The sequence below is a fragment of the Elgaria multicarinata genome, chromosome 3, assembly GCF_023053635.1.
Source record: "Elgaria multicarinata webbii isolate HBS135686 ecotype San Diego chromosome 3, rElgMul1.1.pri, whole genome shotgun sequence".
Lineage (NCBI taxonomy): Eukaryota > Metazoa > Chordata > Lepidosauria > Squamata > Anguidae > Elgaria > Elgaria multicarinata.
In genome coordinates, this window is record NC_086173.1 from 135,820,131 (window position 1) to 135,835,867 (window position 15,737).

At 41.0% G+C, this 15,737-nt stretch overlaps 1 protein-coding gene across 2 annotated transcripts in view; it reads left to right on the plus strand.

The window, feature by feature from the left end:
- LRIG1 (leucine rich repeats and immunoglobulin like domains 1) overlaps positions 1–15,737 on the plus strand; it is a 143,928-nt gene that overhangs the window by 39,387 nt on the left and 88,804 nt on the right. For both annotated transcript variants that reach the window (XM_063122049.1, XM_063122050.1), the window contains exon 2: positions 9,012–9,083. In XM_063122049.1, the coding sequence (XP_062978119.1) occupies positions 9,012–9,083 (72 nt within the window). The remainder of the gene's footprint in view (positions 1–9,011; positions 9,084–15,737) is intronic.

The following is a 15,737-nucleotide window of genomic DNA, read 5'->3' on the forward strand; positions in this document are numbered from 1 at the left end:
AGGCCTTCTTCAGAGGGCTGTAAACATTAAAAGTACATTTAAAACCATAATATACAGGAACAACACATAGTTATAAAGTTGAATTAATGTATTGCCTCAAGGGCCTATGGAATAAAAAGGCTTTTAAAACCTACGCATGTACATAGGCCCTTGAGGCAATATGTTAATTTAACTTTATACATATATGTTGTTCCTTTATATTATGATTTTAAATGTACTTTTAACGTTTACAGCTCCCTGAAGAAGACCTTTGAAAAGACACAGGCCGAAACGCGTTGTATCAATAAATCCTTTGCAGCCTGAGAGCCTGTTTCTCCCTTCTTTTCACCTGACTTGGATGCTTTCCTCTTTTGGCTTTTGGTTTCTCAGTCATGATGTGGGCTTCTTGGTAGAAACCCATCTCCTCTCCAAAGTTGGGGACATCTAGAGAATGTTCTCTGAATGTTTTCAGGCATGCTGAGAACCCAACAGAATTGTATCATTCCTAGTGGTAAAACTCCAGCATGCTGTTTTCACATATCAGGTTAATAAATAATTTTTATTTTAAGTGTCACTGATCTTAACCAGTAGATAGATACTTCATTTGTGATCTTTGGGGAGTAGATTGGTCCTTCCTTTATTAATTGGTAAATAAGAACAGGCAAGGAGAGAGACTCTCAGAAAGCCGAGTAAACACTCCTAGTAAGTACTGTGCCTGCTTGCTCTCTGGAAGAATAGTGATTGATTGTTTTGTGGTTTCGCTTTCACAGAAGTAGGCAGGATCAGTCCATGTGCAATGACTGGAAAAGGATTTGGCTGGGATCAAAAATAGAGCCCTTGCTGTTCCACAGCTCTTACTTGAAGACAATGACTTTACTCTGACTTGCTAGAATGATTACAAGAGTCATGTTGGTATCGATTAAACTATGCATTGTGCAGCCAGTTTATTTACAAAGCAGATGGCTTTCTTTCTCTTGTTCCCTTCCCTCTTCCCTTCGGCTTTTCTAAATTGAGAGTAAGATTGCATTTAGCTTTGGGAGTAGTTGCGTTTGAATTACTCCACTGTTAACTCAGAAATATTTCATCTCCCCTCCTCTTTCATTACCCTCCTGAACTGCGTCACTGATTATGATGTAATAGTGGGCAATCTGGTACACATAAGCAAATGTTGGCAAACTTGAATACTTTTGAACAATTAAAGACATTAAGACAGCAAATTAAAAATATAAAATGTGGTTGTCTTCTTTTATTTGGAGAAGAGGCAAGACGTTTCTGGCAACAGCATAAGTGCATCTTGAAATATGTGAATTTAATTTTATTATTACTTAACTTTGATTACTTGAATCCAGAGAAGATAATGATATCCATCCTGTATGCAATGAGTTATCTCTCCACAAATAAAATACGATGCATTTGTAAATCAAATGTTTGTGGTTTTAATTTGCCAGCTAAAAAGTAAGTGTGTCCTTGACAATGACAGATTTTGGATTTCATAAAATATTTTGGATATGTTTGCACTAGCAGGTGGTGTTTTTATTTTGTTTTAAACTACTGGTTTAATGTTGCAGCTACAGTGAGAGTTTCCTTCTTTCTCTAGGGATCATAGATCTATTGTGGCAATTCAAAATTATCCCAAATTAAGGCTAGTTCAGAGGGGGATGCATTGCCCAAGTGGGTAAAACTCCTTATTAATAAAGAATTAATAGCTGTGTGAGCTGGTCAACTTTTCAAACGGCCATCAGTAAGTTTCCTCATAGAGTTTGGGCATGAACTATTGCCTCTTGTTTCTCAGTCCAATGCTTTATAGGCCCATATGGTTTCTTTGAGTAAGATGTAGAATTAGATAGTTATATGGGGCAAAAGGAGGGATCTTCAGCACTATGTAGACATGTCACTTATTTAATTACTTGGTAAATTCCTTTTATTTAGAGGTTCATGGTAGAAAGCAACGTTCTGGTCTAGTGACAGACATTCCTGGTATCAGTCGTACCTTCTCTTTGGGCACTGGGCTGCCACGTTTGTTGAGCTGAATCGGCACATATCAGGGAGATTTTTATCAATGACAAAAAACAAATGTTCTGTGTCCTGCTTGCTTGTCATCAGTAAGTGAACAGAAAACCTTTCCTTTATGCAGTGCACATTAGGAGAACCAGCAGTTTTTCTCTTTATTTGCTGCCATTAAGTATAAGCATGTTAAGCAGGGGCAATGTGCTTCTCTGTTTGCTGTACAATGGAGCCTTTTGACTCTGCTTTAGTTTCTGAAGCAGAGAATATGCTGTCATGATGAAATGTCTTTTATAGCTTGCAGTTAATGACAGCCTATGTTTAGGGCATTTATATTGTTAGCAAAACTAGCAAAACTAGCGATTGCGTTTTCTGACAGTAGCATCCCTCTCGGCTTGTGCTTCTCACCCAACAAATGCGCCATCACGATCCTGAACTGAAGGGCTGGGCACTTGCCCCACTTCATTGGGCCTGTTTCTGGGTATGTGCAGAGTTCCTCCCCTTCTTTCCTTCCTCTTTCCCTTATAAGAGTGAAGGTCATACGTGCATTTCCCCCAGATTCTGAGAAAACAGTGATATCAGGACAGGGTGACTTTGAGCATGTTCAGAGTTCAGCCTCTCAAAGTCACACTGTTATATCTAGTTATGATTTTAAAATCACGCATGGCAGGTAGGAGGAGGCACAGCAAATGGTCGCAGCCCATTTATGTAGGCTGTTTCCTTTTATTTGGAATTGGGTTGACTATTCGAGATTGACCTTAGGAATCTGGGTTGTGAAAGGCACGCAGCGGCCACCCACATGCACACTCACAGTGGGTGGCCGGCCTCTGGATGCCTTGCACAACCCAAAAGCTAGCAAGTCTGGCCTCTTGTCCAAGGCATTCCGGGAGCTCCATCCAAGGCATGCTGGGAGTTGTAGGCATAAGCCTAGTTTTTTAAATTAAATTCTTTAAAAATACTTAAAACGCAAAATTTTGTGTTTTTAGATTTGTCTGATACATTGTACTGCCAGACCTATCAGTGTGTCAAATTTGAAGTTTCTAAATCATCTAGAAGTGGGTAAATATTTTCAGACATTCACCCCATACACATACTTTCAGCTTTATAGGTAGAGATTCCGTTACACAGTTATCATTCACAACACTGTGCTACATTACAACACTGCACCAAAAACATCCTATTGTCAGTAGGGCTATGAGGAATGGATCCAGTTCTCAAACGCTCCCATTGAATTGTGTGTGTGGGCAAAATCAATTAACTACAGTATGGGACACGAGAGAAGGGGGTACGTCGTTTGCGGTTTGAGCTTCCTGTTTCAGAGAAATCACTCAAATGCGTATAAAAAAGCAGTTGAATTAATTTTGTCATGCTGTTTGACTTTCATTGTTCTTGAAAGACCAGTCATGACTTATCTGAATCAAATGCCTTTTTGGTAGTGGACCAAATGTCAAAGTCCTGTTCTCCTTCCCCTCGCATGGCTAGGCAAAGCTGCCATTTTGTTACTGCCCCTCCCCTTCTCAGTGCTGCTGCCTCATCCCCTCTCCTGAACAGGAAAGTCCCAAGACATTTGGCTGCCTGAGGCAAAGGATAAGATTGTGCCCCTCCCCCCAATTTCATGTATAGAAGCTGTCTGGACCTGCAGTTGAATCTTGCTTTAGCGGTGATGAAGGGATAGTATCTTGCAACATATCTGAGGGCAGCAGGTGAAGTAGAGCACACAGAAGAGGCTCTGTGGTCTACACAGCTTTGTTCTCTAACAGAGGGGAATTCCTGGCTTGTTCTGGAGGAATGATTGGGCAGCTGCCACTGTTGTTCCCCAACATCTGCTACCTTAGGCAATTGCCTCATTTTCCCTAATGGTAGGGCTGGCCATGTTTGTGGTTTACAGCGTTTCTACTAACAAACCTGATGGTTATTCCATGTGAATTCCATAATATGCACATTCAACTACAGCAAAAACGGTGTGTCTCTGAAAATTGCAGCCCACCTTCACACTCTCATAGGAGGAGCAGGAGGCTTGCACAGCTTGCTCAGTCTTCGACACTGCGTGCCTCCCTGTCCTCCAATATCCACACATTGCCTGTGGAGCCCTTCCTTGCTGAGACATCCATATTCAGCACCTGGATGTTGGGAAGCTCTTGCCATTGGAGTAAGGCCTGACTTGCAGATGGGGATGACTCTCGGTGCATGTATCTTCTGACCCTACTGCTGCTCAAATAATCATAATGCCTCTTTTCTGAAGCCCAAGATAATGATAAATTCATATATATACACACACACATATACACATACATACATATATATTAAAAAACCCGAAATCCCCGTTTACTTTGTAACTGACAGGATACCAAATTTATCTGCAGGTGGTTTTATATGGCCTTTACAACATTATGGCAGTCTGGTTCTAGTTAATGAGAGATGCAGCCAGGAATTGGGGAAACACTTGGAACATTACCACCAACCACCAATAATTTAGGAAGCAATTTAGATGGTGCTAGCTAGTCATCTGTTCTCATCAATGTAGGCACCATTGGGCTGCAATTTGGGCCATAAGACTAATTGCCATGTTTCAGCTTGTTGTTGTTTATTCGTTCAGTCGCTTCCGACTCTTTGTGACTTCATGGACCAGCCCACGCCAGAGCTTTCTGTCGGCCGTTGCCACCCCTAGCTCCCCCAAGGTCAAGTCTGTCATCTCCAGTATTGGGTGCCTTGTGTCAAGGAAGATACTATCGAGCTGGAAAGTCTGTAGAAAAGTGCAACCAAAATGATCAAGGAGTTGGAGCATCTTTGCTACGAGGAAAGTGCATTTTTAGGAAGGGGTAATTGTGTTTTGTTTTGTTTTAAAGAGATGCCAACTGAATGAGGAACGTGACACAGAGATCTAAAATCAAAAAGTATTTGAAGAAGTTCTCTCTCCCTCTCTCATAACACTAGGATTTGAGGTCAGCCAATCCAACTAATTGGCAGGAGATCCAGGACAAATAAAAATACTTTGCACAACATGGCTACTGGCTTATATGGCTCTAAAAGGAGATTAGAGAAATTCATGGAGGTCTGTCAGAAGTTTATTAGCTGTCATAGTAAATGGAACTTCCAGGTTCAGAGATAGTGTACCTCTGAATTCCAGTTTCTGGAGGGGTCATGGAGACTAGAGTTTTTTTCCCCTAGGAAAAAAGCTTTTTTGACCAATCTTGAAAATTTGTATATCTGAACATCTGAGGCAAATTCTGATTGGGCCCAAAATCTATTGAGCATCAATTCTGATGTAGCCTTTTCCTACTTACTCTGTGCTGTCTGAGTAGAAACTTCCAGTAAAATTAGTACTGAGTGATACTCCATGTAATTCTGCCCCACATAGCCCATTGGCATGGTTCTGGATCAATTTTGAATCCTGCTCATAGAATCCTCTTTGAAAAGGGTCTGTGAAATAACCTGTTTTGCCCTAAATGTTTGGCCAAGTTGTGTTCACTTTTGAAAATAATTGGTCATAGCTAAGCCAGTGTCCTTCAGCTTTCTTTTTGGATTTAATCCTGCAATCCAGAGGGGAAAGCGTATTCATCCAATCTCTCTTAGAATCTGTGAACTGTTTTATAAGGTTGAAATTCAGTTGTAGCCTGTTGACAAGCTGTGCCTTTATTTTTTTGGTCAGGAAAGGGCTCTTGTTGGTTTTCGACTATATACTGTCCCTTCAACAGCAACTCAGCAGCTTTCTTTTCCCTATTCAGGTCCAGCCATGTGTGCATGGTGCTCTGTTTTGCCATGCTAAGGCATCTGCACAGATTTCTTGGATTCGGGCGGGGTGCCTATTCACTAAGCTGCAGACTAGGCAGCTATCTTTCGACAGATTAGGCAGAGGAATTTCTATTGCAAGATTTTGATTGTTCAAGGCTCTTGGTGCCTTTTGTGTGTGAAACGGCGGAAAGTTGTGTTAGCACAAAGGCTGACAAAGTGTTTAATGAAAGCCGCATTTGGCATTAACAGACATTCCTAGACTTTCCCCCCTCCATTTTGCTGTCCCTCTTCTGCCTGTTAGCATATGGTGCCAAAAGAGTTTGGATGCGGTGTGCTGAAAATACAATTGCAGGTAAATGTTTGCGAGCTAATCCAAAACAGTCAACCTGTTGAATGGAAACACTGATTGTACTGTGGCGTTACGTATACATGTATTTCTCATATACCACATTGTATATCTTATTTAGATTGTGTGTATATATGTGCCCGTGCTGAATTAACTTCCTGAATATCTTCAAATGTGTGAAAATTCAGGCAGCTTCACAGAAGACCAACTAATCCTGTTCATAGCCTCACTCTCTATGTTAGTAGCAGTACAGTGAACAGTTAAGCTCTGATAAATAACCCTTATGTTCGCCTGCAACACAAGTAGGGCTAAACCGTGTAGGGTGTGTGGGTGAGGACACACAGCTGCCCCCAAATGTCTCCATGCCCCTGATCTATGTGCTTTCAGCATGAGATCTAAATAGGCCTCTCCATTTGCCTTTGGTTGAACACACTTAACAGAGATCCCAGCATCCCTGCCTTATCAGAAGCCATGTTAATTCTTCCTGAGCAAGATTTTTCTTCTACGCTTTTAATATTTCTAGCTTTAATCAAGCAGGCTTTGTTTTCCAGACTCTGTTCAGATCCCTTTTTAAAAAGTAGGGTTACATTGACTATCTTCCAATTGTCCATCAAGGGGGGCAGTTTTAGTGCTGAGTAGCATATTCATGTTAGAACTTCAAGTATTTTCGATTTGAATTGCTTATTCCTTTCAAACTCTTTGATGTACGCCATCTTGACCTGGTGACTCTTGAACTGTCTTAAGAAACATTTCACTAATTCCAAAACAAGAACTGTGCATTTATTACATGACTCAGATAAAGCCTGAGATAGTCTTCATTGCAATAATTCAGGGATGGGGAATATGTAGCCCTCCAAATTTGGTTGGACTCTGCTCCCACCAGTCCTACCTGGCACAGCCAGTGGTGAGGTATAATGAGAGTTGAAGCTCCAACAACATCTGGACGGCCACACATTCCGCATTCCTGCAATATACTTCAGTTGTACCATTTTAAGGTTCTTGGACACAGGTAAGGGATGTGAACGTTAGCCCTGAAAACCCACTGTACATGCAGGTTCCAGTCTATAGAACTGAGTGACAGCACAATCCTATACATGTCTGCTCCTTGAGTTCGGTGGGGCTAGGTGGGTAAAGGATTGCAGCCTGAATCCTATGTATTTTTAGACAGAAAAAGTCCTACAACTCCCAGCATCCCCCAGACAGCATGGGTGGTTGGGGAATGCTGAGAGTTGTAGGACTTTTTCCTGTCCAAACATTATTCTATATCCCGCCTTCTCCCCAGTACTGGGACTCAAGGCGGATTGCACCCTAAGCCTGTTTGGTTTATTATGCCACCTACCAGAATTTGCATCTCATGTTGTTTGCCCCGGGATTTCTCTCTGGGCCAGAAATTGGCAGTTTTACTATGCTATGAATTCAGTGAGATGAATATCTAACAAAATACATAATTAAAAATTCTAGGGTGCTTTCAAACCTAAGTCAATATATCCCAATAAATAAAAAGTCAGAACAAAGTTGCAATTTGTCCAGATTATGATGGCAAAGAATCTCCTACACAGACACACACACACACAAACCAAACCAACCACAAAGTCAAGCCTGAGCTCGTCAGTGAGACGAAGAGGAAAAGGGCAGGTAACATGCATATGAGCCCTGAAGTCAATCTTTTCCCCAAAGGAATGCACACGTAAGCACAGAATCAGATGCACTTGTGTAAGAATAAGGAAGGAAAGGAAAGGAACCCCTTGTGCAAGCACTTAGTCATTACTGACCCTTGGAGGGACGCCAGCTTTCGCTGACGTTTTCTTGGCAGGCCTTATAAGCGGGGTGGTTTGCCGTTGCCTTCCCCGGCCGTTATTACCTTTCCCCCAGCTAACTGGGTACTCATTTTACCGACCTCGGAAGGATGGAAGGCTGAGTTGACCTGAGCCGGCTGCCTAAAACCAGCTTCCATTGGGATCGAACTCAGGCCATGGGGAGAGTTTCGGCTGCAGAAACTGCTGTTTTACCGCTCTGCGCCGCACAAGGCTCCGTGTAAGAATAACAGACACATTTTTAAGTCTTGCGGTTTCACTGATATCTCTCTTGGTTTTATACGACTTCATTAAGAGTTCTGAAAACAGCAATGTTTGCATGTTCAATTTTAATGGTGGAATGGTTTGTTTATTTATCTATCTATTTTGATATCCCAATATCAATTAGAACACTCAGGGTTGCTTGCAGTTATAAAACAAAGTAATAAAAAGTACTGAATGACAATATGAAACTACTAACAAGTTACTAAAAATAACACTTAAGAGAAGATGAAAGACATTAAATGCTTGGGTAAATAAACAGACTTTTGCCTGGCACAGAAAGGACAAGAGATGCAGCACCAGGCATGCCTCTCTGAGAAGAAAGTTCCACAAGTGGGGCAAATTTAATTGATCATTATTGCATGTTTATTCTCAGGGAGAGACATTTGCAGGATTTTCTCTCTCGGGTGCCAGAATAACTTGGCCAGCCGTGGTTACTATACACCTCAACTTGAAAGCAGTGCCATTTACTATTCCACCTCAAGTCGCCAAATGTCTTGGGGCAGTCCTGAAGTTTGGACGGCTTATGCCCACACACATAAGAATCACCCTTACAATTTGAGTAGCGATCTTTCATCTGCGACTCTCTCTCAAGTTTGAGCATTTCTTTGGGGAGAGCGAGCGAAATTTTAACAATGTTGGGTTGCTTTAGATGTTGGTGGAAGCCTGTTTCAAATAAGGGAAACATTTTCTCTACCAGTACTTTTAGAAGGACCATTCTGGTAAATATAATATGTTTCCCTTCTTCACGCACTCACACTCATTTTATAAATGTTCTTATAAAAACATAGCTAATCTTGCAATGCAATCCCATAATAATTAGCACTTACTGCAGCGACTGCCATGCTGATCGTACTGCCTTTTCTTTTGAACAGAAACCTGAGCCACAACAAGTTGACAGAGATTGATCCTTCTGCTTTCGCAAAGCTGCCAAACCTACGGGAGGTGTAAGTATTTCCCTCAAAAGGGCTTTAATCTCGGCTTCCCTCCACCTACACTTCCATTCTGGCTGGGATGTCAGTAGGAAAATGTATACAGTTTCCCATGACATGTTCCCACTGTACAGCTGATTAAATCTGAGCTATTGTTTTTCTTTCATATGGTACCTGTGTGCTTTTTTTTTTTTTTTTAATTAAGCGGTCAATTAGTAGAACACAACATCTCAATTAAACCGCAGTACATTTATTGGAAATCATTGGGATTTGTCTACTCCTCTCTCTCTCTCTCTCTCTCTCTCTCTCTCTCTGCTGCACTTCATAATTGGAATTAGTGCTTGAGTAGTTCAGGTAACCACACCTGACTAGGTGGATACACTTCCCTCCAGAAAGGGGGAGTCGACTCAGTTGTGACATCTGATGCTAACCCTTCCTGAATCTCTCAGGAAACAAATGTATAGTGTACTGTAGTACAGAATAATTAACTTGTTCTACACCCACCTTCTATTTGTTAGCCCAAGAGACGCGGTAGAAATACTGGGTTTAGAAGTGTGGGGAGAGATTAGGTTAGCACTGGTGTGGTAATGGAAGCCAGAATTAAAAAGAGATTTTTATTTGCTAATCTATTTTTATTTTCTTAATTTTAACCTTAAACCAATTCTCAGTATATTTCATTTACCGTAATGTTTATCTGTGTTTACTTAGAAGGCTGTTCTATGAAGTTTCTTTTGTTCTTTTATGGTAGCTCCCCTCAAACTGTTGGCCCAATTATTATTTTTTATACCACTTCATTAAACTCTTAAACATTTTAAAAATCTATGCTGTAGGGTAGTGGTGGTAGAAATAAATGATTGGGAAATTCTTTCTACTATAGCACAGTAGTGCAAGCCTTCTAAACTCTGGGACCTCCTTTTCACTTTCCTCTCCACAATACATATTGTGATGGCTGCTGAAGTTTGCCTGGATATTTATTTATTTACAAATGAATAAATAAGATTTATACCCTGCTTTAGTGGGCCAGATCCCCTCAGAGTGGCCAACACATAATTTAAATCAATGACTATGAATAAAAATAAATAAAGTGAAAACAGCAACAATATGATTCAGATTAAAAACACCACTTAAGCACAATAACAAAAATGCCCAGGTGACTAAAAAACTATGTTCCTGGTGCCGCAATAATATCAAATAGTGTTTGCTGTGGAGGGAATTCTGAAAGCATAGTTCCACAACTACAAAGTTCATTTCACGCTAACTTCAAATTGTGTTTTCTGATCCTGGCTTTTTCCCCTAAACCATATTTAAGATTAACCATGACACTCGGTTCAAACTTAATAACAGTCCATGGCATAAAAAGGAAGAAATAGCTTTGGCTATTGGGCAGTATAGAAATGCAATAAATAAATAATAAATAAGAAAAAGATTCTGTTTATTCCTTGTGGCTGCTCTGAAGGAGCACACCACCAGACTCTGATTTCACTCCTGTTTCCAGGATATTTTTAAGATACTTCTTCAAGGATCTGTGGAGTGGATTGGTGTTCCTCTCAGTACCATTTGGGTCCTCTATTACCTCAGATTAAAAAGAGCAGTGGGAATTCCTCCAGGGGGTGGGGCTTGGAGGCCAAACCCAGCCCCTGGAGGAACTTACAAATGCTCTGTGGACCGGATGTAGGAGTTGGGTTAAGCCCATAAAAATTTAAAACAGACAGCATACATTTAAAAACAACTTTGAGCTCTCAGCCAAACCTAAAAATAGATCTGGGATCAATTAAAAACTCAACATATAAGAGACTGATAAATTCTGATACTTTAAAATGCAGTGGCTGCAGACCAACTGGTCTCCTGGTTTGGGATGCGGCTGAGGTCCTTCCCACCATTCCTCATGGTCAGAAGCCCTGTACATGCTCCAGTGGTCATGTGAAGCTCCTCCATAAAGAAGGCTTCCCTATTTGTTTTGAGTGTGTGCATGTCCCTTTGCGTGTGTGGAACTAAACTTTCCAGGAATAGAGTGGATCAACAAGTTCTAAAGTGCTTGTTGTGAGGGGTTCACTGGGGTTTGCAATTCCATTTGAGTGCAGAAGGAACAGAAATACATTGAGAGCCTTATAGTGCACAAGCCCTCCCTTTGCACACACACCACCTATCATAAAGATGGGCATTTTGCTAGTAAAAAAACAAGTAGAAAGGACAATTTCTTCCTAAAGTGGTGAGTTTTAAGGTAGGAACCACTTTTTACAAGCTTAAGCTACTTTCCTGATTGTGGGTTGGTGACTCTTTTAAGAGCTGTCTGTGTGTTTGGGGGAATGTTTTTTTAAAAGTAACTTTAAAAAGTAATATGTGCGTAGTACACACCATAACATTGCCTTGCTGGTGGTAGCAGGCAGGGAAAGGAAGAGCTCTGAGGAATGGGTCTTATTATACCTCTATCAGTCAACCCCTAAAGCCACTGGCCGTTTAAAACCAAAACCACAGACATCTTTAAAATAAGCAATAGGATATAAAAATAAATGTGCTTTGAACGCTGCCCACATTTTAAAGTATTCTATGCACTTGCCACTAGACCCATAAAATAACTTCCCATGTTTTTCTACTGGATGTGTGGGGACATTACCCTAGCTTTTTAGTGTGGGAAGGAAATGTAAAAGAAGAGCTGCCTGCATCAAAAAATGTGTCAAGGTTGAGATTCACTCTCCGTTTGAGGTTCTGTCATGGGATGCTTAGGATTTTAATTGTGAACATCCCACTTACTTCTCAGGAGGCAATACAGAGGATGTTATTAGTATTGTTTGATTCAAATAGACATGATACATCAGAGCATCTGCATTAGCAGAGCCATTTTACTTTAGTACCGTAAAGTTTTCAGGATTGCACTACTTTTTTATGTTATCCTAAATAGCAACTACTTTTGATGATTGTTGGGGCTTTTACAGTTGCAACATACAATACAAATAACTGTCCTACCAAATATCAGCTATTAAAAGCGTTTTGATTGATTCATTTATTTTAAGAATTTTTGAGTCTTTCTTCAACAAAAAGTCTTCAAAGGCAACTTAAACATTTTATTCTATAGATAAAGATTTCCACTTTACTATATAGTCTCGAACAATACGATGCTACAATAGTAAACATTTTTAAAATGCAGGAGAACAAGAAAACTACCATCATCACTAAACCGAACAAACACTAATCTTCGTGTGTGTGTGTTGTGTGTGAAAAAGCAGACAAGTGAAATCCATAAATTAAGTGGAAAAGCCAGCTGAGACAATTCGGTTAAAAGTCTTGGTGAATTTTTTAAAAGTGTGTTAGCCTTTATTTTAGGATGCATTAATACAAGTATAGCTTCCAAATCGCATGAGGCACTGGTTCCACCTTTTCAGCACTGGTTAGGCCTCATCTTGAATACTGCATCCAGTTCTGGGCACCACACTTCAAGAAGGTTGCAGACAAACTGGAGGGGGTTCAGAGGAGGGCAGCGAGGATGGCCAGGTGTCTGGAAACAAAGCCCTATGAGGAGAGACTGAAAGAACTGAGCATGTTTAGCCTTGAGAAGAGAGGTCTGAGAGGAGACATGATAGCACTCTTCAAATACTTGAAAGGTTATCACACAGAAGAGGACCAGGATCCCTTCTCAATCCTCCCAGAGTGCAGAACATGGACTAATGGGCTCAAGTTACAGGAAGCCAGATTTTGTCTGAACATGAGGAAAAACTTCCTGTTAGAGCAGTACAACAATGGAACCAGTTATCTAGGAAGGTTGTGGGCTGTCTCACACTAGAGGCATTCAAGAGGCAGCTGGACAACCATCTGTCAGGGATGTTTTAGGGTGGATTCCTGCACTGAACAGGGGGTTGGACTCAATGGCCTTATAGGACCCTTCCAACTCTACTATTCTATGATTCTATGAACTTTGCACCTAAGATCATGATGATGATATACACACATTATGAGCATCTGAGGAGGCTATGATAAGGATGGGAACCGCCACTGTAACACCCCCTCCCATTGCCACTCATTTAATCTCTGACGGTGGAGGAACCTGGAAAAAACCTCTGAAGTAGTTCCTGGTGACTGTGTGAGTTCAATGGTGAAAGGTGGCCCTTTATGAATTTTTGGTTGCAAACTGTTTAGGGCTTTAATAGTGAGGTGTCACTTTGAATTGTGTCCAGAAACAACCAATGAAGTTCTTTTAATACTGGCAAGAAGAAATACATAAAGAGAGGCACATATTTGCAGTAATTAATTGGGGCTTGCTTTACAACAAGATATTTATTCAACAAGAATGAGGTTCATCTTCAGCCTGCCTTAGTTGGCTATAGTTATTTAATATAGTGCTTGAAATGCAAACATAATTTCAGTAATCTTTACAGCCTCTCTGTTTAAGTTAGGTGAGTATCCCTAATCCTCTGTAAGGGGATTTCATAAGGGGCTGAAAAATAGTGGCTTGCCTAAGGGCACTCATTGCTTACCTGAGATATGAACCAGAGACCTCCTGTTCACAACGCCATGCTTTTAACCACTGTATTACATCATCCCACTTACATGTGTGATGCAACGTCATTCTGTTTTTTCTTAAATAATATTGCCATATAGTGGGTGGGCAAAGCAATGGGTCACATGTCCCCTCCCAGGCCTGTTTTGCTCTTTCTGATGCCCCTCAAGTGCTGCCTCCATGCTGTTTGAAAGCTGCATTTCCATTTTTTTTAAAAAAGCACCACGCATGTACAGTGTGTGCACCTCATTTGAAATCAGAAATGCAGCTTTTGGGGCAGCATTTTGGATGCATGTTTGTTGTGTGTGTATCCCCAGGGGGTAAAAATTGGCCCTGGACCATCCAAAGTTTCTCACCTCTGGCCTATAATGGGCTACTGCAGCTACATGCTAATTAGAGAGCCAGTGTGGTGTAGTGGCTAAGGTGTTGGACTGGGAGTTGGGAGATCCGGGTTCTAGTCCCCACTCGGCCATGGTAACCCACTGGGTGACTTTGGGCCAGTCAAAGACTCTCTGTCCAACCCACCTCACAGGGTTGTTGTTGTTGTGTGGATAAAGTGGAGAAGAGAAGGATTATGTATGCCGCCTTGGGTTCCTTGCAGGAAAAAAGGCGGGATATAAATGCAATAATAAATAAATAATAAAATAAATAAGTAAAGCAAGCAACTGCAGTCTCCTGTGGAGTATAATGCTGACCCTACACATTGCACATGGCACAGGGATACCACTGAAATGGCATCCCTATGTGGAGGTTTTGACCTCTCACAAGTGTTCTTACCCTTTCAGATCACTTTCCCTGTGTTGTGACAGCCAGTGATGTGGAGTTTGGGAGGCAGGAGAACTCAAAATGTGGTGATGTTATGATAAGGGTTAAGTTACCCTGAACATTGCAGGCAGAGAGAGAATTGTACCTGGAGATACTATTTGCCACAGCATCCCTGTGTTGTTCATAATGTGTCCTGAGGAGCCCCATTTCTTGTTTTCTGTTCAATCACGGTGTTTTGTTTCATAGATCAGGGGGGAAAAGATGCTTGTTCTTCAATATAAAATATATATATTTGATTTCCTGCTATCATTTTTTTAAATACGAAATGAGTGGTAAATTGAGTAAAGTTCCTTTCCAAAACATCTCTCTTCTTACAAAAAAATAAAATTAAAAAATAAAATCTAAGTGCCTTTCAGTGAATCCTCGAGAGAACTGTGCTATTTTTTGAGCAGGATCCATTTCAACATGACATTAGCCTGGCAACTGGGCTGTAAATATTTTATACTGAGTAGCACTCCCACCTCCCTTTCTTACCACACAGAGTAGCATGATCAAAGGGTAGAAAGCAGAGCTTTCAACCAGAGTTGTTACAGAGAGTGGTCACCTTTGCTTGTTTTTTTGGAAGAAGCTCCAGACCAGGTGCCAAAGCAACTTACCTAACACATGCTAACAGCAATTCTCTGTCAAAATACAAGAACAACCAAGAGTTGTTCAGATTATTAGTTATTACTTTGTCTTGAGCTTCTGTGGTTTCATGGCTGATATGGGGAACTGCCAAATTCTAATAATTTAAAGTGTGGCAGCTTCAGACAAAAGCCCTATGCCCACATTGATGTCCTGATACTGAATGGGGCTGAACCCCTTCCTGCTTCCACAGCTGACATTGGAAAAATCTTCAGAAGTGAAGTTATTCCTCTCAGTCGGAAGACCCGTGCATGCTCCAGTGGTCATCTGGAGCTCCTCCACCAACAGGATTCCTCATTTTGACTGCATGTACATCCCTTTGACTACATGCGGAGTTCCAGCTTTTCACAGAAAGGATCGGGAAGGCTCTGTGGACAGAGGAAATTCATGTGCACAATGTTTAATGCCTACACCTGTAAGAGATAGCTGGATTAGGGCAATGTCTTCAAAATATTCTTCTGTCAATGATTGAAAAGTGGATTTACAGATGAGACCAGCTTGTATGTTCCCCAACATTTTCCAACATGTGATAGCTCTTGGGGCATTTTCCTTGTCTGGAATATTTTATTCAAACAAGTCATACACACATCTTTGTACTGATCTCTTGAGCTCCAAGCAGAATTTTAGAACGTTGAGCTGCGGGATCACCAAGATGTATGTTGTGTGTCTTCATACTGGAGCATTTCATATGTATCTCTTCATCAGAATCATTTCAAGAATCTTCATTT